A 26917-nucleotide genomic window follows, 5' to 3' on the forward strand; every position below is an offset into this window, starting at 1 on the left:
TGGAGTAGTCTGTCTCATTGACACACCAGTCCTTTTGTAAATGGCAGATGAGAGGTATCATCACCTCAGGCAGTGCAACAGCTTCAGCCGTCCCTGCTCCCATAACCTCTGGTGCTGTTTCGGTTCCTCTTGCCATTCTCCGTGCTTTTATTACAGGAAATAAGATACAATCTAGCACTCATTTTGTGCCCAAGCAGAAAGAACAATATCGCTTCTTCCCCTTGGTGGAGACCATCTTCACAGCAGGCTAAAAGCCTGTGTGAGCCTTCACTAGCAAACACGGAGCAGAGGCATAATTATTGCTGAAGCAGTGTTAACTTTTCGGTGGCAGGCAGGAGCAATTTTAATGGCAATTAGGGCTGTCACCTCATTAAAGAAATCTTAGATGATTAATCATATAATGTTTAATCAATTAATCGCATAAATTTGCATAGGAATAAACAATAGATCCAATGGAGGGGGGAGTTCGCCTTTTCTTTTTTTTTTTGCAGGATGCCCACGTCTCCATCTTCCCAAAGCCTCTACCGTCCCTTCTGTGTGGAGACAAAGGAAGATGTATCTTCTAAGATTATATCTGCTATCCATTTTGTTTGTAATTTCTCATACTACAAGTTATTCCTCCCGCACCCCACATCTGTTGCCTCATTAATTGGGGGGGAGGGGTGCCACCTTTTAAACCAATTGATCTAAAAAGGTTAATCCGTAGGCAGTGCAGTCTTATATCCCCTCAGAAGGAAGTCTGATTGAGTTAAATGGGACTTACTTCCAAGTAAGTGGGTGTAGCCTAAATGCAGACCTTGTAATTACAGCATGGAAGCAAAGTTGTGTGTGGAATGCAACCAATCAGCCTTCTTTCAGGGGAAGGGAGAAGTGCATAACCCCAATCCAGATTTCCAAAAAAATAATCATCATTTGATGCTGGCTTCCTTGACAACTGAGTAACTATTTGGTGCCCTCTAGGCTAGGGTAACAACATATTAGTCAACTCCCAAATGTAACCATGGAAGTGATATCTCTTGTATACAGTTAGAACCCAGAGGACCTCTACATGTGAGGAAGCATGGAAGTTTGGAACTCACCAGTGCACATACTGCCATCTTACAACACTTTAAACATTTAGTTGGGTTTCCTGATGTTTATATATGCCTGATATTGCACCCCTGATGTTATTACATCAATTACCAGATGTTTATACATCAATAGATGACATCCATGCTACACAGTTGCTGCAGAAAATGCTGGTGTACCTAACACTGGTGTTTCTGACAACAGTGAAACTTGTTTTTAGGTCTTTGGAATTTAGTAGGTTTTCTGGGTCACTTGAGACTTAGGCATCATACACACCATAGATTTAAAAGAATCCCAAGAATCTTGGGAACTGCAGTTTGCTAAGGGTGCTGGGAATTAGAGTTTTGTGAGGGCAAAACCATGATTATTTTGTGTGTGTGTGTGTGTGCTATAAATGTATGCTGTATATACAGCCTTACACCCAAAGATTCGCAGGACTCATATGTCTGGTGTCAGAGTGGGAAGTGATCCCGTACCTCTCCTTTAGCTGATCTGATTGTGGGTGGGCAAGGATAGACACTTCTGCAGCATAAAAATAGATGAAGTGCATCACCCCCCGCACCCAATCCAAATTTGCATAAAATTCAAATATGGTAATTTTAAAAAACCCAAAAAACTTTCCTTTAAACAGAAATACAACTTACCACAGAGGAAGACTGTGAACCAGGTGATTTGTTTGTGTCTGCTGCCCAGGTACACAGTTCAGTCTACAGGCAACCCCCCTCAAGTCACTTCCTTTGCTCACACCTTATACAGACCAAACTAGTACACTCCGCACAGCTGGAAGGGGGAAGAGAAGTCCCATTCCCCAAAAGGTCTCTTCTTCTAGAAAAGCCTCAAAACTGTTTGTTTGAATGTTGTGGTTGTTTCCAGTTGTGATTACTTAATACAAATTAAAATCATCATCATCTCCAACCATTAGCTTCTATGGCAGATGATGTGTTTGGCAGGTTTGACCCTTCAAGCAGTCATTTCAGACTCCAGCACAGAACCACTCAGTTGGAGGAGACCTTGATGTTATCCAGCTCAGCCCCACAGCATTTTACAAAATATACTTTGCTCCCTCTCCAGATCCTCTAATCTCCTATCTAAGTGGCAAGTGGATGCAAGCTTGTATTGAGTGCATATGTATGTAATTATGACATTAAGATCCCACATTTCTTTCAAGCTCAAGGATGTGTATGTTGTTCTCCCCCTCTTCATATTATCCTCACAGCCACTGAGAGGCAGTGACTGGCCCAAGATCACTCAGTGAGCTTTGCTGCCAAGGTCCTAGTCCATGTTGGCTCTCGAAAGATTCCTAAGGCTACTCAAGTCCTATTAGTGCTCAGCTATGCAACTGAATGGGGATTTGAACTTGGGCTCCAGCGTCAAAGCCCAACGCTCAAACCACTACACCACACACATTAATGTGTGTATATACTGGCAATCAACACTAGACTTGTCTGCTCAGAATACATGTCTGGTATCTGCTCAGAAGTTACTCCCATTGCATTCAATCCTGTTTACTCCCCAGCAAGCATGTGTCGGATTTTGCCTTCAGGTCACAATCAAACAGCTCAGCTTCACGCTGCCAGCACGCAAAGCAGCGAAAAGCCAGACACACAGGAGAAGAGGCCAAAAGTTGCCAAATGGCTTTGCAACATTAAGCCGCAGCAGCATGGGAACCATGCACAGCCTCTGCCACTCCCGCTATGACCAGTCGTATGCAGCAGCCACCAGCAAGGAGCCACTAGCAGCAGTGGCAGCAGCAACCAAGTCATGCATTTAATTGGTGTCTATTGGATTTTCCCCCCTGAAGCTATACTTTGTGCTACTCACTCTGACATGGAAGGCAGAAGTTTCATTTTGTATCTGCATCTGACTCAGAGACTTTTTTCTATACTGGCATTTGGCCTCCTGCCCTGACGGCAGTTTTTCTTGTATCATCAGGCTGAAATGTAGAATTTCCCACTGAGGAGATAGAGGATTGTGTGTGTGTGTAAAAGCAGGGTGAGGGAGGAAGAGACATTGATGAATGGAATAAATCCCTGCCACTCTTCTAGTTTCTTCGCAAAAACACAGCGGCAAGGTCTTTCTTTATCCTGTCACATAAAGATGCCACTGTCTCCCTAGAGAATAGCTCTTGAGAGACAGCAGCTTCTTTACGATCAGCAAACCTACAGCTCTAACAATTGTAGAGCCATGGGGATAGTACAGGAGCACTATACTCCATCCAAATGGACTTTCTCCTCTGGAGAGCCTCTGGTAAGGGAACCCTATTCTGCAACTTGAGTTTTAAGTAAGAGTTGAGTTTTAAGAAACTTGAGTTACTTAAAACTTGAGTTTTAAGTAAGAAACCCAGCTGTAGATGGCACCGGTTGGCTAGTACCTGTGACATCATCAATACACCTCCCATTAAAAACCCCCAAAGATGCACCCACTTTTTTAAAAAAGCCAATAGCACAGGTGAAATGAAAGGAGTGCAGAAAATACTGATGGCTGAATCAGCATTCAGTTTGTGGGAAGCTAGCTACATAACCGCACTGGACTTCTCACATCTGATATTAACCTAAACAGAAGACTTTTGTTAATTTTTACAGTTATGCTACATGCTGAACAGATTCATCTATGCTTACATAGAGGGTTGGATTCTATTAGGCTGGAATATTGTTTTCATAACTTGCCAAGTAACTTTTATTTTATTAATACCCGATCTCGGCTCCTAATGTGTCGTGTCCACCACCTCAGGCTAGGACACCTCAGGGAAAACGTATGTACAAAATCTACTGTGAAATATGGATGTCAGTGTGGCATTTGCTTTCTTCCACCTTTATTGTTTCTCCCCCTGCAAATAATTCCCCCCACTGGCCTTTTCAACTACCAATTCGTAATTAACGTAAGCCAGCAAAATACAAGTGGCCTCTTTCTAACAGTCAAGCTACAGTCCACTCTCTTCTCTCACTTCCACCTGCCCTCCATTACAGCCATTAACTGCTCTCTGCAGCTTATATGCCAACAAAGAAAAAGATGGCTTCAGAGCTGTGACAGAATTCCATGCATGGGGGTGGCGAGGAAGGGGAGAAGCATCTTGGGACTCTAATCCAACCAGACAGATTGAGGTCAAATGCTTCTTGCATTCAACAAGCATAAAGGGGGAAGAGAAAGGAAAAGCCACAGAAATAAGAGGTGGCAAGTGCCTATAGGGTGCCTCACATTCTGCTGTAGGGCCTGGTATTGTTTAGACATTTGGGCTACAACACCTACCAGCCCCAGCCAGCATAAACTCTGGAGGTCAACGCGCTGTCCGTGGCTGCTACCCCAAAGCAGCTGAGAGTTGGAAATGGCTCTGAGGACCAATGCATGTAGGATATTTGAAAGTGTCTGCAAGTGTATGCTTTAGGTGGCTTGCTTTTTCTTGCCTCCCAGATTCCTCTCCTTAAAGGTAAAGGTACCCCTGCCCATACGGGCCAGTCTTGACAGACTCTAGGGTTGTGCGCCCATCTCACTCTAGAGGCCGGGGGCCAGCGCTGTCCGGAGACACTTCCGGGTCACGTGGCCAGCGTGACATCGCTGCTCTGGCGAGCCAGAGCCGCACACGAAAACGCTGTTTACCTTCCTGCTAGTAAGCGGTCCCTATTTATCTACTTGCACCCGGGGGTGCTTTCGAACTGCTAGGTTGGCAGGCGCTGGGACCGAGCAGCGGGAGCGCACCCCGCCGCGGGGATTCGAACCGCCGACCTTTCGATCGGCAAGCCCTAGGCGCTGAGGCTTTTACCCACAGCGCCACCTGCGTCCCTCTCCTTATTTCTCCCCAAAACACAAGCTAAGGAGTTCATGGGCCCATACACACCATACATTTTAAGCATCACCACAGTACTTTAAATAGTCATGGCTTTCTCCCAAAGAATCCTAAGAAGTGTCGCTTGAGTTGTTAGATCCCTTTTCTCCCTCACAGAGTGCCAGTTCTCAAAGTTCCCCTGGAAGAGGGACTGAGAGTGGAACTGAACAAGCCTGGAGATTGAGAGCAGAGACAGTAAAGGAATTTGTACCCAGGGTTCACAGTTTAAAGAGGAGGCAAGGAAGAGATGACACAAAAGAGGTGTGGAGAAAGTGGACAGAGAAGTTTTACTCCTCCTCTCGCAACACCAGAACTGGGGACATCCAATGAAGCTGGTTGGTGGAAGATTCAGGACCAGACAAAAGAAAGGACCCCTTTGACGCAGCGCACACTTAAACTGCAGAACTCACTCCCACAGGACACGGTGATGGCCGCCAACTTAGATGGCTTTAAAACAGGATTAAGCAAATTCATGACGAATAAGGCTATCAAGGTTATCTGAAGAAGTGTGCATGCACATGAAAGTTCATACCAATAACAAACTTAGTTGGTCTCTAAGGTGCTAGTGGAAGAGATTTTTTTTTATTTTGTTTCGAGTACAGCAGACCTACCTGTCTCTAAGGCTATCAGTGGCTACTAGCCATGCTGGCTATGCCCTGCCTCCACGATTGGATGCAGTATGCTTCTGAATACCAGCTGCTGGAAACAAAAGGAGGGAGAATGACCTGATGCTCAGGTCCTGCCTTTGGGCTTCCCATAGGCATCTTACTGCCCCCCGCCCCCATGAGAACAAAGTCTGGACAGGATGTTCTTTCCTAAGCATCTACAGTGGGAGACATAATTATTGACTAGAGGAGAAGAAGAAAAGTTTGCATTTGATATCCCGCTTTGATGTTGTTTAGTCGTGTCCGACTCTTCGTGACCCCATGGACCAGAGCACGCCAGGCACTCCTGTCTTCCACTGCCTCCCGCAGTTTGGTCAGACTCATGATCGTAGCTTCGAGAAACATCCCGCTTTATCACTGCCCTAAGGAGTCTCAAAGTGGCTAACAATCTCCTTTCCCTTCCTCCCCCACAACAAACACTGTGAGGTGAGTGGGGCTGAGAGAAGTGTGACTAGCCCAAGGTCACCCAGCAGCTGCATGTGGAGCAGCGGGGAAACGAACCCGGTTCACCAGATTACAAGACTACCACTCTTAACCACTACACCACACTGGCTGCAGATGGGTGGAGGTGTATTTTATTCATATGCTGAACTGCCCTTTGACCAAATATTGCCAGAAAATAAAAGACAACAACAACCCACTATATTTATACATACGTACACACAAAGTCCTGAGTATTTTCACGTCTCGGGAAAACCCCCCAAAAACTTGCTCACACCAGACAGATATTAATTTAAAATGGCACCCTTGTTGTGGAAACACTGGCAATTTTGTCATTCTGGCTCCCTGTGTGAATGACTAGTAGGTATGTAAATAAGCCACTCAGCTTCCTTTTATTTTTATTTTTTTCCAAAGCAATGGTAAGTCAGCAGGTCATGACCTAGAAGGTGGGAAAGGCAGAGCTGTGGATAGAAGCTCTTGCCTCCGCTGCACCAATGACCCAGTGTTCCTTGGAGACAAGGCACACAGCTGCCACAAGATCAGCACCTCTTTCAAAAGGGAAGCAAGCCAGACAATATAGCAGGCAGAGACCACCACCAGACACATATATAGTCAATGCCAATGCCCCCTGCAGCATAAATAACACCCTCTTTGCTCCTCATAAAAAAATCTCCAATATACCCAAAACATCACATTCACGTTCATAGTTCTAAGAGTCATCTTTCCCCACAAAAATTATCAATTCTTTCTTCCCTGCTTCCATAGCTGCTCAGCAGGCATCCACATTACTGCTATGGGCATCACCCTGTTCCTATGCTTTCAATTTGCCTTTACCAAAGCCCCCATAAGATCCACCTAGGAATGAAAACAGTTTTGAGGCACTTGCAAGCGTTCCATCTCAGTATTTTGGGTGAGGAGAAGTCACTCCACAGAAATGGCTTTCCGTGGAGCAGGAATCTGGCCCACCAGTTGTAGCACCCGCTGGGAAAGGCAGAGGCTGGTAGGATGGTGGGAGATATATTGACACAGTGCGTATGGACAGATAGAGATAGACAGCACCTGGGGGAGCAGCAAAGACAAAGGGGAGTTTAGGTAACCCGAAGTCAATGGTTCCCAGACCTCACCCCCCCCTTCACTTCATTTCCACCCCGACACTTAAGTCCCTCCATTCCTCTGACTCACCTTGCCACTACGGCAAACTCCCAGCAGGCTGTGGGGCCTCTCATCATCAAGTACAGTAGCGAAAAGGATATCTAAGACCAGGTGGATGCGATGGATGGTTTGTGCCGTCTCCACGTCAGCAAGGAAGAGAAATGCATGCTTGGTAAGAATGACCACCACACCCAAGTGGGGCAGGAACTAAAAGGATAGAAAAGCAGTTGCTTGAGAAGTCTGAATCAGTCCCCTTCCCACATCACATCAATACTATTTAACCATACTCTGACTGGGATTACCAGCATGGCTCTTGAGTGCATAATGGCACTCTCAGACCACCCATCCGGGGGGCCCTGACCTCCCTTAATAATTTTTTTTTTGTTAGTTTGGGGTATCCCTGTCTGCTTCTTTTGTCTATTTTGTTTCTGCTCTTGGTGTCTGTCTGTGGGGGGTGGGTGGGGATAACCCATGTTTCGCCTGTTTTTCAGGCAGCGAGGGAGTTCTAAGCACAGGCAGTTTTCCTTGTGCGAAATTGATATCTTGTGATGGCCACAGAAGTTTTAGATTTAGAAACGAGTCCCCAGGCCCGAAGAGGTTAGGCACCCTTTGCCAAAAACAGGCATGCGGAACCTTTGGCCCTCTAACTGTTGATGAACTACAACTCCCATGGCTATGTTTTCTGGGGCTGATGGGAGCTGTAGTTCAGCAACACCTGGAGTTCCAGAGGTTCCCCGGCAATGCCCTAAAAGCTTCTTCCCCTTGTCCCAACTACTCCTGGGCACCTGGAAAACATGGCCGCCAACTCTGGATCCAATAGCCAGACATCCACTGAGTTAGATGGGGAAGGCACAAAAAAACCCCACCACCAACTACATCAGCCTAACTGACACCTTCCAGATGTTTTGGATTACAATTCCCATCAGACCCAGTCAGCATGGGGATGAGAGAAGTTGTTGTCCAAGGTTCAGCAGGTCCATAAGCCAACTGTCTCCAAGGCAAAACTCACCTGTACTGCACTGGGGAAGTCCCCTAGCTGAGTCCCCTTGAAAGGCAAGGTGTCGCGGGCACTAAGCAAGGCGGCGTTCCCTGGCTGATGTGGGCCTAGCTCTACCACATGAAACTGCAGACACAAACAAGAAGCAAGTGCAGAGTTAGAGACTTTACTGGCTCCCTACCCAGTAGACCTTGGCTCCCAACTTCCTCTTTGCCCATCCTTACTAAGCCCCAGTCACCTGTCCAGCCTGTTCCTTGCCTCTCCGCACAGCAGCTAAGAGGGATGTTGAAGGTTTTGGATTCCTGGAAAATCTGTGCTGAGGCAAGGCTACTGCTTGGGCTTCTATGACCTGAGACAGTGGGCCCCCTCGCCAATACAGCTGGGTCAGGCCCACAACTTGGCTCTGTGAGAAAGAAACAGAGAGAGAGAGAGAGAGAGAGAGAGAGAGAGAGAGAGAGAGATTCAGAGTAGGGGTAGCCAATGCTGCTTAGACTACAACTCGCACCATCCCTGACTACTGGGCCATGCCAGTTAGGGCTGGTGGGAGCTGGAGTCAAGCGATATCTGAGGCACAATGTTGGCTATATTTAGGTTAGAACAGAGCCACCAAGCCGTGTAATGGGTTTAGAAACAAGAGACTTAACTTATAACATTTTTAAAAAATTGGGGGGGGGGGGAATGGATAAGCTGAAAGAAAAAGGGATTGACAATGAAAACCAGAGAAGGGTGGTGGGAAGTCAGGGGATTCTGAGAATCCTAAATGTGAAGGTGAATGATACGTTTAAATTGAAATGTGTTATGTAAAACTTAATTAAAATATTTTAAAAATATAAAATAGAAACAAGAGACATATCATAGCCATGGGGTCAGAGAATTATGTACCTGCTCAAGTCCTAGAGCCGAGAGAGCCATCCACATATGACTGGCATCCCGTTGATATCCTACCACCTCCATGCCACAGAGACGTTCATGTCGGCTAAACTGCCAACTTGGTCCGGAACCTTGTAGGGAGATTACAGACAAGGAATGGAGTCAAGGTCTTCTGCTCAATTCATATGACTTACGTGATAGATTAAGTAGGGAACTTCTGGCCAAGGGGTTCAATTGGACATGCCAGGCCCTTTCCGTAACCAGTGGTGGCCAAACTTGGCTCTCCAGCTGTTTTGGGACTACAATTCCCTTCATCACTGACCGCTGGTCCTGTTAGCTAGGAATGATGGGAGTTGTAGTCCAAAAACAGCTGGAGGGCCAAGTTTGGCCACCACTGCGCCTAAACCACACTCACCCACCCATCAGTGATTATGTCAGCTGATGGGCGGGAGGACAGGGTTTAATCCTGCACTGGCTATGCCGTCCTGTTCCTAGATGGCAACAGGATCACACAGCCGAGGAAGCAGGATTTAATCTAATGAGCTAATGTGCCAAGATTAAAGTGCTCTGTCTTCTCCTTTAAGGGGGCTGGGCTGCATATGGCGCTACTGCTGCCACCCGCCCACTTAAAGGAGAAGCTGAGCAAAGTGTCAATTGAAACAGCTTCCCCGGGGGAGAGAGTCTGCTTCAAAGGGCACTTTGCTGCTTTAGGACAATCCTCCATGGATAGATCCTCAAACTACCCCTCTGCTTTTAATTTTCATCACAGTAGACTGTTGAGGCAACGCCAGCACACTGCTTCCCCAATAATTCCCTTCAATAATCACTAACTTATCCCATAAACTAGACAGCCTGCCTCTCCTACAATGCATGTGTCCTTTGTCCTTTAATCCCAACTCCATCCACCAAGCACCCTTGGTTTCACCAATTAACTCCATTCATCATTCTGCCTACAACCTGCCCCTGCCCAGGATTCTTTCATTATAGCCACCCCAAAAACATCTTCCCCAAGTCCCTTGAACACTCACGTTTTACGGTCCAATGGAAGACATCCTCCTCTGTCACCACAGCCAGAATGTCAGCGTTCAACCACACCCAGTACTCAATAGGATGAGCAAATTCCCACTGGTACCTTAAGGAACGTTGGTCCACGTCGTAGACCTGGGCCAGCTGCCCCGCTAGAAGGAAAAAGAGGGAAGGTTAAGACAACTGCTGCGGTTTGAGGGAGTGGAGCCGCTTGACAGTGAAGGCCCCTCAATTTATAAAACAGACAATTCACTGTATTTTAGGTGCACCTGTGTCTCTTCTGCAAAACTGAATGAGAAGCCCCCACAACCAAATAGAAAGCAGGTAAATAATACGGAAAGCTACAAATGAGGACTTTGGGACATGGCAGCTCATTCACCAGAAATGACTTGACGTTTCCAAAGGCTGCAGAGAGAGCGCTTGGCATTACCAGAACATTAAATGGGTCAGAGACAAAGAATTCCTTTGGAACTGTTGCTATCCCAAGGGATAACAAATACTCCAACCTCTCCCACAGTTTTAGAACCACTGCCCAAAATAAAATGACAGCCAGACGGTGTTACCACCTTCCCTCTTCTAGGCCTATCTCCCACTCAAAGACACCTCAGTTCAATTCAAGCCCTTTACTTCTCTGCAATAACACAAGTCCTCCCCCTTCAGTACCAAAATGACCCTCTAGCATTCGCTTTCCATCACTCGCAATTATTTTTCCTTCACCCCATCCACACTGGATTGCTTCCAACACAAGTCCTACTCTAGAGCAGACCCACTGAAATTTAAGGACATTTGTAACTTAGGCCCACTCATTTCAGTGGGTCTAGTCTGTGGCGAATTTAGTAACACACAACACCCCAACTTCCTCTCCTTTGCTCAACTCGTTTCCTATAACCAGATAGCGTTCCTATTAATGAAATACCGTGGACGCTTGGGTTGCGAACCCGCAGCGTTTGCAACCCGCGTCTGCGCATGCACGGGTTGCAATTCGGCGCTTCTGTGCATGCACGACCGCCAAAACCTGAAGTAACCCGTTCCGGTACTTCCGGGTTTCAGCGATCCGCAACCCGAAAAAAAGCAACCTGTAGCGGCTGTAACCCGAGGTATGACTGTACCTCTGACAGCAAGCAGTGGACGGCTAGGATTAGCCAGAGCCCCTTGCACATGATGCAAAGTCCAGTTTGGTGGAGCCTGATCCTCCTTGGGAGATGCGCGGGGATCCAAGAGCGTCAGCGATTGCCGGGAGGAGTCCCCAGGAGGGCTGTGCCGGACACAGAGGCGAGAGGCAGACGAGAAGGTTACACGAGGGTAGGTGATGTATTCTGATACAATGCCATGGGCTTGAAGCTGCAGAGAATGGGAGTGTGAGTGGAGCTTTCCTCCAGAGAAGAGTTTCAATGCCCACAAAACTGTTTGGAGCCGAGCCAAGGCTAAGGGAACAGTGTCCTTGTATGTGTACAATCTGGTGTGACCCAAGGTTGGGGTGAGGGAGAAACCCAAGTATGTCAACTTCTGCTCCTTATTTAAGCTGCTCATGTACTTTTTTTGTTGAACAAGGAACTGCAAACCAGGAACCACCTTGAGCATCATTAGGAACACCCCCCCCCCCCAGAAGTCAACAAAAAGTATAGGACTGAACTGCAGCTGAACTCCATGGCTGAACAGCGATTTGAACCCAGGTTCCCCACCCTCCAACTCTGCCGCTATTCATTCTTTCCACCTGCTACCTCCTTATAATATCCATCATACGCTTTCAGGCCATTTGCTTGATTAGGTCTGACCTGCTCATTAGGAAATTAACTGCAGCAAAAATAAGTGTAGAAGAGTGGAAAGATTAGCAAGTACTTTGTACTGCTGACTAGTTAAAAACAACTTAATACGAAAATTAGAAAATCAACACGATAAAAATGGTTTCATGAAGATCTAATCTCGAGATTATTTCTGCCAAATGTGACGCTTTTATATTTCCCCTGTTGGAATAGAAAAAATATGGACAGCACTGAGAAATCATGTACCAAACTGAAGTCCAAAATGTATTTAAAGTGTTGATTTTTGCTATAAATTAAAGACAGAGGTACTGCGTAATAAAAATGTACATGAAAGAGTGACCCCTAAAGAGTAAGACCAGAAAGAAAGAAAGAAAGAAAGAAATTAATTGCAGGTAGCCATTTTGATAGGAACAACGTTAGGAAAAAAGTCAATCCAAGTCAGGCATTAGCATTCCCATGTTACTCAACATGGAAGTGGGGATGCAACAAATAACTCCACCTTTGCATGAAGAATGCAACTGACTGTACTAACAGAGCCACTCCCTTTATAGGCACAGAAAATGTAACCTTATATAAGTATATTTGGAAGGAAGCATGGTCAGTTTCATTGGTGCTTACTCCCAGGCAAGGATGTGGAGGATTACAGCCTTAACGACTACACTCAAGACTCCCCCCCCCCTTTCTTTTCTACACCCAGAAAGGAGGAGCTCAAAAAAGTCACTGGAGAAATCCAAGGTTCTAAGGCAGCTGTGATCTGGCATCATGGGCAGAAGTCACACACCCATGTTCCCAAAGAAGTTCACAGTCCAATTATTTTCAGATATATCCAAAGATGCTTTAGAAGTGAAACATGCCTGCATGCAAGTCAATACAGGACAAGATTTTTGCACATAGCCAAGTATTTGATTTGGGCTAGCAGGTGGCAGTGTGACTAGACTGACCTTGGCTACAACCTAAGTGGTCTTTTAATGCAGGGGATTTTAGGCTAGAAATCACCTGAACCCCCAACCTGTCGTATTACTAGCAGACTAAAGGGCTGGCATAAGCAGGATCTCCCAGCAGCCGTCCCCAACCTGCAATATGGAGATAATGGGCTGTATTTGTGATGGCAGGCATGGGCATTGCCAGAATTTCTTTTGGGTGGGGCAGGCCTTTTGTTGGGGGGTGGGCAGAACCTCAGTTAGCTATGTATTTTTATCGATTTTTATTGACTGGGGGGGGCAGCTGCCCCTCCCTGCCCTCAATGTTTCTTGAAACACCGAAAAAATTAAAAAGGCCCTTCCTCTCTGCCTGAGGACAGTGCAGTAATACTTCTTTTAAGGTCTGCTTGCGGGGGGGTGGAGGCATGCCCAGTCAGAACTCCCCTAACCCACCACTGATTCCTATAGGAGCAACTCTCATTTATGACCCAGAAGAGATTTTAAAATGGCTTCCACCGTAACCCCGGAAATCTTCTATCCACACAACCACCTCGCCCCTTTCACACTCTCTGGGGTTGTATAGCGCCGCAACCAACCCTGAGCTCGACCCATTCCAAATCGCGCACCCGCCCAGGCCCGTCACCACCTCTCGAGTAACTATTTTCCTCACAGAGGCCCATAGGTTGAGCTACGTGGGTTTTTTTTGGGGGGGGGGGAGTGTTTCCTGCTTACCTGAGTCAAAACTTCCACGCGGACTGGAGACACAGGTTCGCTCATAGCTTGGTATTCCGAATCAACCTGCAGTGCAGAGAAAAATAGGAGCGAATCGTGCGCGGAAGAGAAAAGGGGGACACGTGGGGAGAGGAGAGGCTTTGGGGAAGGTTTATGAAGTCGGGAGTGATGACCCAGGCTAGCAAGTAAATTAAAACACGAGTTAAGAGTAAGAGGCCCACCCCGAGGAAAAACTGCAACTAATCTGTGAAAACAACTGCACCACAAAGTTCAACATTTGAGACTTTAAAAACTTACAGGGAAGCGCCCCGCGTAGCTAGCAGTCTTCCCCACCGCGGCTGCCCAAAGTTCCTATTCTTTCCTCCTCCTTTTCCCCCGGATTATAATGGCGTTTCAAGGCCATTCCTGCCCTCTTTCCCAGGTGTACATGATCTTGATTTCAGACTCGATCCAATTAGCCCTAGCAAAAGGGAGGATCTCTCAGCCAGATCTCTCTCTACTACTCCTACCGGTTCGACCAATCCCAGACCAAGGGCCCCATGGAGAGCAGCCTGATGCGGACCCAGGAAAAAGGGGGAGGAAAGCAACCAACTCGCCCCACCCGGAGCAAGCGGATAGGAAGCCGTTGTGTATGAAAACCAACAGCCTAACGATCTGCTACGCGCAGAACATAGATCGTGGAGCTTGCACACCCGCCTTGGTATCTTGCACGAGAAAGCGGCATATAAATGCTTTTATAAATACAGTGCAATATATAACTCTTGGATGTTAGAGGCATATCAGAAGGAGCTGTGGCTAGCAGAAGATCTGGGTTGCAGACCAGAATCGGAATCAGGTTCGTTGCTGGGTTGTCTTCAGCTCAAGTTCCTGATAGTGCAGAGAGCTGAAAATCCATACTGGCTCCTCCTAGGTTTTCTTCGGAGCAAGACCAATTAATTTCAGCGGTGCTCATTTCTCAAGGCCTTGTCCTCAAGAAAAGGTAGTAAATGTGACTCTGGATGGTGCCGATACAGACGTGGAATCACCCAACAGAAATTCTTTTTCATGCAGAACAAACCCTGCACATCGAGGATGCGATGTCAGGAAGAGAGCAAAAACTTCTCGCCTTGGCGCGCCTGTTTTCTATGGGGTTTGGGAGGGAGGCGAGAAAGGGAAGGGAAGGGACCTTTGCTTACGCTCAGAGTAGCATGCAATCAACGTGAGCCCCCGCTTTCAATTTGAAATCGAGCTACTCAGATAATTGGTTAGTCCTGTTAGTATCTGAGTGAAAATAATACCCAAGTAATAACTTGAGCCTATGAACACTTAGAAGTCTCACCTCATTCCACAATATTTACTCCCAAGTAAGTTTGCACAGGATCTGAGCACCTAGCAGCAATCCTATGCGTTCTTTCTTTGGAGCAAGCCCCGCTGAAATGAGTGGGACTGACTTGAAAAAGACGGGTAGGGAGTAAAAGGACCCTAAGCAGATTTGCTTAAAAATAATTCCTGCGTACTTCGACGGCACTTATTTGGTGGTGTGTTTAGGATTATATCCACTGAACTCCCAAGTAGCAGGATTGCTGATTTAGAAAGGTCCATATTGCTTGAGCAACGACTTGGTAAACACTGCTCTCTAACAAAATTTACTGATCTTGAAGGACTCCAAAATCTGATAATCACCACTATCAACACACACGAATCCTGGGAATTGTAGATTGTTAAGGGTGGCAAGTGTTATAGCTCTGTAGTGTAGGGGTAAACTACAGTTCCCAGGATTCAAGTGGGGGTGGGGGCAAGAAATGTGATTTAAATGTGTGGTGTGTATGCCCCAGTGCGCACTATGTATGTCCCAATGGGGTGTGCTTTAAAGTGTGTTTGCATAGTTTATAGTTACTGGAAGGGATATTGTGATAGAGCCCAGAATTCTCTCCCCCCCCCCCCCCCCAAGTTCTTCTTGCAAGACATTTCCCAATGTTTGTGGTATTACCCACTGATCACAATCAGGAACATTTTATGGTAATAGTTTAATGTTTCATTTGAGCTAATGATTCTGTAAAAGTATTTTGTTGATGGGGTGTGTGTGTGTGTGAGAGAGAGGATTTCAGGCATTTTGTAAACCTGAGGAGTTTTTTTTCCCTGGACCTGTTTTTCAGATTGCAATCTTTGCAAGTTAGAACTTATCTACTAATTTTCTTGGTTAGGCTATTTCAGTGATGTTGTATTGTCAGTTTTTCAAACCTTCTCCAGCATTCTAAACTGAGCAACAGTGAAATTCAGATCTTTCATCTCTCTCAAAATGTCTCTTCCCCCCTTTTTATTTTACTTTATTTCATTCCATTCCATTTATGAATCACTTCCTATGAAACATCTTTAAGTAATTTAAAACATTAACAATAAAACATATATGAAAAGATTTCATATATGAAAAGGATTTCACATCCAATAAGGAAACAGACTGGGATAAAAGGCTCTATTTAAAGGCTTGTTGAAAAAAAGATGATCTTCAAAAGGTGCTGAAAAGGCAGTAGAAACAATGTCTCTCTGATATGTAATGGAAGCCTGTTCCAGATTGATAAAATTAATCTGAATTAATTAATTAAACTTCCTTTTAAGAGTCTCTGTTTTAGTGAATGAGGAGGGAAGTGAGGGACAGATGGGGCTCATTAACCTGGGAAGGTAGCCCATCTAGAAGGAAAACTCTTGATCCTAAACTTCCGCTGCCTTGTGGGATATCTTCCAGAGGAAAAAAAAAACTAAGGAGTACACATATCCAGAGTCGATTCCCTAAAATGGTTGGATGGTATCTTGCATGCCTTCTCCTGACAACTCCTGCAGCCAAGCTGGTGCCAAACCAATTGCTCTTCTTTCCCTTGGACCACATCATCAAGGCAGAGGAGAGGGGGCTTGTTGTCTGAGGAACCCAAGACCTCCATACATACTGCCCAGGCTTGCACCTGGGGAGGTCAACTGAAGTGCCGCTAACAGAGCAGTTTGACTTCACCCCAGAGGGGCATTCCATTATCTCTCGAGACAGACAGATGCCAACGACAAAAAATACTGTTTCCGGCGGTCCTGAAGTTCCAGCTCCCTTTTTTGAAGTGTTTTGTTGTTGTTTTTTTAGTCCTTTGTGCTGTTTACTCATCTTTTGGTCCTTATCTCTTAGCCCTTGGCATTAAACCCATTCCTGAAGCTCTTATTCCTCCTAAGAAATCATCCACCTGGAATCTAGAGTCTCAAAATGAGTCCCCCTTCCTGCCACAACCCCCCCAACCTTGTACTTTTGGTAGTAGTGTGGGACTTTCCAGCTGATATCACTGCAGTGCATCTAGGTATCACCCTAACAAAAGATAACATTCCCCTCACCTCCAGGACAGCCTTTTCTTGTAAAGCATTAAGCTGGCAAGAGCCTTTTCCAGAATACTCTTCCGGAACACAAAGCTCTTCTGGAGCTTTGGAATGTGTTTTCTCACAATGAGATCAAGGCGCCTAGTAACTTCCTTTCAGCACTTTTTGAGCAGTGGAGTATTCCAAAAAAACCCAAAGCAAAACAAGATTATTTGGTGAATTGGTCCAGGGAAGAACATGATGGGGTGTGAGGGGACTGTGTGCTCTATAGTTGTGATGGGAAAGAAGTGACAAGTTCTGTGAGGATAAATGGCAAAGATCAGTGTTCACCAGGGAAACTGTGGCACCTTTCTGGTATAACAGAGTCCAACCTTTTATTTATTGTTTGTGTGAAGTTTACATTTTTGCTGGGAGGATATTCTGGGAGGGAATGAGTGGGCCCAGGGGAGCCTTAACTCTGTGCTAATGAAGTTTGTTTGTTTATATATTGGCCAATAAATTTTCCCGAGTTACTTAAAAGTTAGATTGAATGGGGTTCCCTGTGGTGTGATTATATGGGTGTCTTGCGGTTGGATGTGGCAGCAGGGTAGCAAATACACATTTCTGCCACCCTCATTTAATTCACACATCATACTGGCTTATTTTTAGTATTCTGCTGCTTCTAGAGTTCTCTTTCGCTGTAGGAAAGTTTGTGCTTGGCAACGCTGAGCCTGCCAGTGGAGAGGATTACTGAAAAGAGGTCACTAGCATCAGGGTTCCTTTGTTGGAGACAGCATTGCCGGGTCCAGCCCCCAAGTGGGCTTCTCCATCTTTAGACAGTTGCACAGAAGAACTGGAAATGTCACAAGTGTGGCTCTTCTTATTTCACAGCAGTGGTGGCAAGAGAAGCTTCTGCGAACGAAATCTTCCCTTCTATGGAATTTTGAGCAGTTAAGAACATAAGATATGACCTCATAATGGCCAAATAGATGCCTATGGGAAGCTGGCAAGCATGGCCCAAGTGTAAGAGTACTCTGCCACCCTGCAGTTTCCAGCAACTGGTATTCAGAAGGACACAGCCTCCAACCATGGAGGCAGAGCATAGCCATGATGGAAGTCACAAACCGAAACCTTTCTGAGTTCTGTGAGATTTTCACTCTTGTAAGGCTGCAGTATTAAGCAGACTTTATATTACTTCCTAGGAAGTAAGACCCATTAAAGTTGATCAAAGTTAGTGGTGAACTTATTTATGGGGAAACTTTAAAATTAGAGTGTAAGTAAGCTTAGATCTGCAAACTTAAAAGTTCTGGAATCCCTTTGTACTCTGGAGAGACTCAGAATTCCTAGCTGAGCACTCGGAGTGCATTGTCACTAAGAACTCTGCCATTAAAAATTCCTTGTTATGGATCTGAGCTTTTTGTGACTGGAATGAATAATATCACTGCAAAATTTAGTTCCTCTTTTGAGTGCTTTATACTGCTTTTTAAAATCATAAACCTGGGAAAGAAGAAGTAGGGGTCAGCAAACTTTTTCAGCAGGGGGGCGGTCCACTGTCTCTCAGACCTTGTGGGGGGCTGGACTATATTTTGGGAGGGGAAATGAACGAATTCCTATGCCCCATAAATAACCCAGAGATGCATTTTTAAAAAAGCACACATTCTACTCATGTAAAAACACCAGGCAGCCCCCCACAAATAACCCAGAGATGTATTTTAAATAAAAGGACACATTCTACTCATGTAAAAACACGCCGATTCCCGGACCATCCGTGGGCCAGATTGAGAAGGCGATTAGGCCAGATCCGGGCCTTAGTTTGCCTACCCATGAAATGCACACCTTCTGAAAATCGGGAAATTGCTTAAGGTCATTCATAATGGCTAAGTAGAAGGCCAACAATTTAGATATAAGACCAGTTAGCAGAAATGTTTCCTGTAAAAGAAGTGCAGGATGAGTTCATTATTAATGGAGGCAGTAATTTCCAATTATTTATTATAAACATTTTTTTTACATGCAAGTCAGATGGAGCTAACTTCTGGTCCTCCAAATGTTGCTAAATGGGTGGGTGCGGTATTGTGCTTTTAGTCTAACATGCAGTTCTGCCATTAGTTATGTGCAGATGTGGGGACTTCATATAGCCAATAGGCACAAGATGACTACTTTAATGTTTTGATAAAAAATTGTCAAAAATAGATGCCTGAAATTTTTGGTGGCAATTGAAACACTTTGATACTTTGTCAAAATGTTGACGTTTTCTTAAAATCTTTAGCGTTCAATTTGTTAAATACAATTTTTTCCTACTCCCTCAACCAGCTTTGGTGTGAATTGAGAAGCCATATGTGTTTCAAGTGGCACCAAATCTGTGCTGTTGGGATGCAGATGAGAGGTGTGAATTCCAGGATTTTGGATCAGGTCCATCCAGTTCAAAACTAGTGTTCCAATACTGTAGTGATGTACACATAATTACTTTTAACAGCTGTCCTTCTACTTTATTCAGGAATGCTTGGAGGACCAATGCCGTATTTGAGAACCAAGGGGGCTTGAGTGTGGTCTGGTTGGTACTCAGTAAGGCTGTGTTTGTACCAGGTGATATGCAAACAAGGAGAAGCAGAACCTTGAGGTTCCTGCCCTGAGACTGCAAAGAGCAACACAAGGTATACCGTACTTGGGAATAGGTTAAGCAGAGTGGAAGGAGTCTTACTTATCAAATATTCTGCTGGCTGTTTGGCACAGCTCACCAGAAACTTTCATTACAAGCAAATTTATGGGGTGAGAAGGTGTTTCTGGCCCACTGATTTGCATTGCGAATCAGAACCTTTCCCAGACCGTGAATCCATTCATAAAGGTTATGGTATGCTGGCCCAGAGCTATCCCTCTTTGGCTTGCCTATCCTTAGGCACATACCAGCTTGTTATCTGAAATGCAAGAATCTGGTCAAATGTATTGAAGTACCCCCAGCTTGTTGTTCCTGTTGGTTATATGCAGGACATTAGAGAGAAAATTTGAAGGTGAGGAACACTTTTAAAAAGGTACTTCTTGTAAGACTTGGCTGTGGACGTCACCAGTGAACAGCATCAGAAAAACCAGGACAAAACCACTGGTATGGCTGCCCCCTAGGGATATGTCAGGAAGACTATACTCTGTTTCTGGACTGGAGTGTGGTGTTTCTGACTGCATGAACCAGATGCAGGGAATGCCATTCCCCACTTTGATTCAGAAAGCTAACTTACTGGTGCTAGTACCAGTGTGGGTGCTGGAGGCTGTGGTGCTGGCCTCCACTAAGTAGCATAGTGGTGTTCCGAGAGAAGTGCCTAGTTCTCCTTGGACACATTCTGCACTTCCCGGTGTGTGCTGCAACTCCAGACTGCAGAGTGCAGAAAGTTCCCACCTGGTTATATCTCAGCATAGTTAGTTAATGCAGTTTGCCCACTCCTGTGTTAGTAATAATGAAAAGTGTTTTTTTTTTGGAATAACATATATAGTACATATTGAAGCATTGGTTGGACTGATTCTACCCATACTGACTCCAATTTCATAAATGTCACGCAGAACAGGGTATGGTTGGGTGTGGAAATAATTATGCCATGACGTCACAGGATTTGTGCCCTTTCTCACATCCAGGAGCCTCCAAAACGCTAAGTGTATTTTCTCTTCTTGGATTTTTTAAAAATATAAATGATTAAAAACCTATGCACAATGGTACCTACCTTTTGCTCCCCTCTTCTGTTTCCTCAGATCCCCAAATGCTAGTGGATTGGGGAGCCAATCTGGATTATATGCATGGCTCTGATCCTGTGTCTGTAAGGTTAGAATCCCTAAGAGGAAACCTGCTGAATCAGTCAAACCAGTTCTTATGGCCTTAGCTACTCAGCTAAGTATCCATCATCACCTTCTTAAAGAATGAGCCCTGTTGCCAAGTCATATGGATGGGCCTTTCCCCACCTTGCCTGGCTGGATGCCATGTCATCCTACGATGGAGAGCAATAGTGGGACAAGTGGGGTTGTGTGTGAGAGAGCTCCTCTATCACTGCCGGATTTACGTATAAGCTAAACAAGCTATAGCTTAGGGGCCCACTCTTTTGGGGGCCCCCAAAAAAATTAAAGGAAAAAACAACCCTGGATATACATTTCCAAAATAGATAAATAAAATAAAACCTACATATAGCAACAGTGTTTTGTGTTGTGTAGGTTCCTATGATGTAAGTAATGGGCCCCACCTGCTAGCCTGCTCCCTAAAATATCACATATAAAGGGCCCCATTACCTTCAGTAGCTTAGGGCCTCATCAAACCTAAATCCGGCCCTGCCCTACATCCCATGCTTAGGTTGCATATATGTGTAAATATAGCCTTAAAGATATCACAACCTCCATTGGCCTCCATTTCAAGGAAACCAAACACTGATAGGTGCGGACATCCCTGAAGTGTCTCACAGGTGGGAGACTAGGGTGTGCACAACAGTTACCCATCTTTTCCTGTGGCCCATGTGTTCCTGAGTCTACCTCACAACTCCTCCAGCAAGTGTTTATAGAGTTGCTTGTTGTCAATGTGCCTGTTCCATAGCTGCCATTTCTGTAGCTGCCACATTGTCAACAGCTGCTATTCATTGGGCCTCCTGGGACGCCCTGAAGGAAAACATGAGCAGATTTATTTTCTAGGTGAACAGCCTCTGACACGTTAACCCAGCTTTCCGCTACCTGGTGCCCAGGCCCTGGCTGATGGAAGTTGCACCTCTCGGAGGCACCAAGTTGAGGAAGGCTGGAGTGGATTCCACCCTCTTGTACGTAAACCACAAAAGATCAAAGTGTGAGTGAAGTAAGGCCATATAGGTTTAACCTGTCACATTTGGGGGAGGGGATTAAAAGACTGTGATGTCCTCCAGCTTCACAGTTTATCATACTGGCGTTGATAGTAAACCTGTTAGCTAATCCAGCCTGTGGCTAGGAACCAGGCAGCTGTGGCTTTGAAAGGCTTATATGCTAGTAAAACACTTTCAGTTGTTTAAATTGTTTTGTCTGTGTAGGAGCTTCTAATCAAAGCCTATTTCTTCTCTTCTCTTTTTTTGCATGCTCCACCAACTTGCAGCTCAAAATCAAACATTCTGATTTAATAAGTGGGTGCTGGCTACAGAGGCTGGAAGCAGCTGGAGCTGAGATCAGCCCCTAGATCCCGTTCTTAGCACAGATGCTTGGCTGTATCCAAAGGAGATGCAGTCCTCAAAGACACAATCTGCACCCTGCACCATCAACTCCGCACAGGGATTTAATATGGCTGAAATGGCTTGACAGCATGGCTTGTAAGAGGGTCTGTTTGAAAGTACTCTGAAAACATTGGGCTTGCCGTCCAGAGACACAGTGAGGTTGTGGATGTCTTTCTTTGGAGGATACTGAGGCAAAACAAGCAGGATCTGTGTTGTCTTAGGTGCCCCTTCCCAACATCCAAACAGTGCGTTTTTAACGGCAAATCTAATCTGCAATACGATTCTTTCTCTGGGAGTCGATTCTTAGGGGAAGATTGTGAGGGTTAAGGAATGATTAGTTGTTAAAACCCTTTTGTTCTTAAGGAATGATTAGTTGTTAAAACCCTTTTGTTCTTAGAAGGGTAAGATGCTAAGTGAACATTTGATGCAACTCGGTTGACATTTTTAGAGGAGAAAAGCCACTTCAGGTGGGGGTTGATTTGAATCAGAGAAGAGAGTGCTGCGTGATTCAAGGACTCTGAGCACAGGCTCATATTTGCATATGCTAATTTATATGTATAGATGCAAAGTAAGGCTGGCTTCCAGGGGGGCGGGGAAGCAAACTCTGCCTCTTGCTGTCAAGGGCTTACTCTGAGCAACATGGCACCAACAGGATTTTCTGTATGCTGCAGGTAGATTGGGCAGAGGACTCAATCAGCTGCCAAGAGCTGCTGCTTATGTACATACAAATACTCAAGTAACTCTTGTTCAGCATCTGACAGGACTCTCTCATGCAGGCACACTTTTATATACTTACATGCCCCTGTCACAAATCAACACCGTTCACACATGATGTTGAACAACCACAGATTAACACCATCTCTAGCCACAACTGGAAAGCAAATTGTGATGGTAAGTGGCTGAGGTCTGTTTTTTAAAAGGAGGGAGGAGGGGTAGGAGAGCAGGACTCAGTACAAAAGACCTGGGGCTCTGGCTCCCAGAGCCACCCTGGGTGGAGCTGTTTAACCATTTCTCTGCTCCAGGTTGGTCTCTCTCTCACACACATATACCAGCTTCTTTTCCAGTGCCCCAAAATATGTATGAACAAGTCCATAACAGATGGCTACTGGAGTAATATTTCAGCCTTCCCTCTCCAGGGAGCAGAACCACAGCATTATCACACATGCTTTCTTATAACAGTGTTTTTCAGAGCCTCCGCAATCCCCCCTTCTCTTTAACCAATTGCCTAGCATCTGGACGGCTGCTCAGAAATGTATAGATTCATCTCCAGTAAGTGATAAGGAGGACCACCACAAAGTGAGCTGTGTGAGGAGATTCTTAATGCCGCCTGGTATGTAGGGAGGAATTAAGATGTTCCTCATTGGTATTCCTGCTCTGATGTCCTCTCTTTTGTCTGTGTTTGGGGTACCAAGGTGGTGAGCGCTCATCCTCTTCTTTGTTCATGGCTGGAAATGTGAAAACCAACTGTTCTGGGTACTGTCGCCTGCGTTGCTAATTTTGTTTGCTTCACAAACTCACTCTTCAAACTGAATACAAAAACAACAACAACCCCCCCACTACACATTAAGCAACAGAATGCTGGAGGTTTTTGTAGTCGTAATACTAAGTGCTGCTTGTGGGAAACTTAAAAGGGAGATCCCTCCCCTTGACTGAAACGTTTTCCTCTGTTACCTATTGCTTGCCTGCCCTGAGTCATGCTGGGCTGTTGCTGCTCTTTGCTCTTCTTGAGCAGTGGGCTATGTAAGCTGCCTTGTTCCTAGTGGATATCTTTCTTCAGCCTGATGCCCTCCAGATGTTTTGGGTTAGAAGTCTCATCGCCCACAGCCGGCACATCTGGAGAAGCTGTCCTACCAGCCATCTCTATACTGCTGAGCTAATAACATAAGGAAAGCCCAGCTGGTTCAGACCAATGGCCCATTCAGTCTGGCAACCAGTTCCCAAAACCGTCTCTTTTAATTTAAATGGGTTTTATGAGTCACTTTTCAGTCAGCATATCCAAAGCAGCCCATATCCATAAAAAGAAACTATGTAGCAATAAAAATGAAGCGATTAAAACGCTAAAAATATAAATGAATTAGTAAAACAAGCTGCAGCAGTGGTCAGTAGAGAGTAAATAAATACCAAGAAGCACGAAAACAATAAAAGTAGCACGGCAAGGAGCTTCCCGGAGATGCGCAAGCAGGCTACGAAGGCAGCAATTGTCAACCTGCAGAACCTGTCGTTCAAAAACTACACTGCCCCTGACGGTGGGATGTTCTATTTAGCTATCAAATGAAAGTCATTTTGATGGTGATGGGTTTTTAAAGCACCATCTTTTGGTTTAAGTGGCAAATTGGTCTGGTCTGGGGATTATCGGCACTAAATATATATTTTAAAATAGTTTTATTGTTTTCTAAATAAACACGAACAACAAAACATGCAATTTGTCACATAAAAACTCTTCCTCTCCACCGATACAAAGTATGACCACAGACTTAAAGGAATACAGTAGTGCAGTAAGTCCACAACTTACACACATTTAACTTGTGCACATTCAGCTTTATGCACTTGGCCAAAAAGAGGGGGTGGGCATCTGTGGGGGCGGGGGGGATACTTTGGCAATCCCACCCACCATTGTGCCCAGTGTGTTTTGATTACATGCATTTTTGGCTTTAGGTGCAATTCTCGGAACACAACCCCCTCATAAGTTGAAGGCTTCTTGTACTGAATAGATTATGGTACCATTGCATTAGTCCAACAATTGTCTCCATATTTCCCCCATGTGTGCATGGGGGGGGGCGTTCTTCAGATTAAATTTTTGTGACACATAGAGGATATAAAGGATTGCCAAGTTGCATATAAAGAAAACAGATTTGTTTTCCCTTTTACTGCACTAAGTTGACAGGTCAGTTTTCTGCCAAACCAGAACCTGAGTGACAACCTTTCTGTAGTGCACCAACACCTAGTGATCTCCAAGCTCACTGTGACAAGCAAAAATGCTAGCAGTTCTTTATGATTAATACATTGAGTAGCATCATGCACTATCCCAACCAGTGTGTTATAGATTGAGTCCCAATTTTTTGAACTCTTCCAGCCCAAAGGTCTGTATCACCTCACTTTGCCACCATAAATGCAGATATGTGCCCTGAACCTCACAACCCCACCAACCATTAAAGCTCAGTGAGAGCAAAATGTGAGACTACTGCACTGGTGAAATAGTGTGCCAACATTAAAAATTGCCCAGTGACTTGGGCCACTGGCCAGGGAACTACAGGTCCCTGGCAGATTGTACCCTCTGCCTCCCAAAAAAAGAATGTAAAAAAACGAGAAACTAGTTCTCGAAAGTAGCAATTACTAATGTTTAGTGCAATGTGTTTCGGAATGGAACTTTCTTCTTCAGGAGCCATCATATTAAAAACTTAAAAGCCAACTATTGACATATAAACAAAATACTGTTTAGGCTGTTTAGAATATTTGAGACATCATCCAACAGCAAACATTGATCCTTCCATGCCAACCCCACCACCACCACCTTGGCCAAGAAGTACCTCATGGCAAGGCTTGGTGGAGCAACCTGGTCCTAGTTCCATCTGTTGCCCAGAAACAAGGAGCAGCTGTTGAGAGCTTGCTTTCTCCATGCTCCTTGCTGGAAAGTACCCTCGGCTCCAGCAGAATTGGAGCTGCAGAACCAAAGAGAGGTGTGCTCCAGCCCCATCCATCTTCCAGAGGATGAAAGGCTGCTGGGTTTGTTTGTATGTATGTAAGTTCTGGCAGGGTTTAGGTATTATTTCCCTGACTGAAAAGTGGGGTATAAACTTTTGAAATAAAACAATGCATGTGATAAATAGTTTTTAATGCTGTATTTTATATTGCTGTGAAGGGCAGGTAATCTAATAACTATAATAATAATGGTGGCATTTAATTTTTGACTGATTGCAAATGAGTGGGCAACAGCTTTGGGGAGGGGGGAAGCGTGTGTAATAAATGCCACTGGTCCCTGTTTTTACTGAGTAGCAGCTAATTCCACAGGCTATGCAGCAGGCGGATGGACTAAAATTTATGATGTGTGAAAGTATTTTGAAGATATTTTTTCTTCCTTCCTTCAAGCCAGCCTGCTTGTGAATGGACAGAACAACACTGAAGTGAGCAAGCCTTACTCTGCATTCTATATAAGGGACCCTCTGCCATTATGAACTTGGTGTCATGTGGATGAGTTAGCTCCTTCCTTCATTCCAAAAGGATTATGAGCATTCTTACTGCAGCTCAATCTCATTTAGGCACAATCTCCCGAGGGCAGATCATGAAAAGCAGTTGAAAATGGAAACTGTTATTGCTTTAACTTGAACCTCATTTCTATAATATACATCTTTCTCCCCTGCTACTTCTTGCTAGAACAAGTGAATCAAGGATTAACCCACAAATAATTACTTGCTATATAGCAAGAGGAAGTACCCATCATTCAGCATGTGGCCTCCTTTGGTTTGGCGTTTGGTAGCCACCTTGCCTGATGAGTGATTAAGATATAAAAATGAATTTTACTTCAGTTGTCCTCTGTAAGTGCTCACGAGCTAGAGCTTTCCTCAAGCTATAGTTCCCAAAAGTGAGGGAGAAAAGTTACACCTGTCCCTGGGATAAAGGTAGGACTTTCCAGGGATCTATCACCAGCCAATAGTTTTGAAACTGTTGGTGGTCAGGAGCTGGAATGGCATGGAGACTGCTTCCTCCCAGATCTATGACTTCATCTGGAGTAAGTGGCCACCACCACCTGCATTACAGTGAGGTTGTTCTCTCCCAGGAATGGACCTTTTTGTGTATAAGTGTGGCACCAGTAACTGGGAGATCTCCAAGGCTCACTTGGTTGACATTTTTAGGAGGTTAATAAGAGCTAACCAGTGGTCCATGAAACCTTATGTCAGGTGCCACAAGAGTACAGTGGTACCTCAGGTTAAGTAATTAATTCGTTCCGGAGGTCCATTCTTAACC

At 45.1% G+C, this 26917-nt stretch overlaps 1 protein-coding gene across 8 annotated transcripts in view; it reads right to left on the reverse strand.

Moving 5' to 3' along the window:
- Nucleotides 1-471: 471 nt before the first annotated feature.
- Nucleotides 472-26917, reverse strand: part of LOC114591750 (clathrin heavy chain 2-like) — a 45542-nt gene continuing 19096 nt past the window's right edge. For 3 of the 8 annotated variants that reach the window (XM_028719213.2, XM_028719211.2, XM_028719212.2), the window contains exons 3-10: nt 13455-13520; nt 11149-11380; nt 10042-10191; nt 9026-9144; nt 8382-8546; nt 8156-8269; nt 7177-7353; nt 6016-7053 (exon numbers count right to left, since the gene is read on the reverse strand). In XM_028719213.2, coding sequence (XP_028575046.1) covers nt 6916-7053; nt 7177-7353; nt 8156-8269; nt 8382-8546; nt 9026-9144; nt 10042-10191; nt 11149-11380; nt 13455-13499 — 1140 coding nt within the window. In that variant the 5' untranslated portion in view covers nt 13500-13520 and the 3' untranslated portion in view covers nt 6016-6915. Of the gene's footprint in view, nt 534-5499; nt 5588-6015; nt 7054-7176; nt 7354-8155; nt 8270-8381; nt 8547-9025; nt 9145-10041; nt 10192-11148; nt 11381-13454; nt 13521-13751; nt 14595-26917 lie in introns of those variants that run through there. The other 5 variants (XM_077924975.1, XM_077924974.1, XM_077924976.1 and 2 more) reach the window with 5 other exon arrangements.

This window comes from Podarcis muralis, chromosome 2 (assembly GCF_964188315.1).
Source record: "Podarcis muralis chromosome 2, rPodMur119.hap1.1, whole genome shotgun sequence".
Lineage (NCBI taxonomy): Eukaryota > Metazoa > Chordata > Lepidosauria > Squamata > Lacertidae > Podarcis > Podarcis muralis.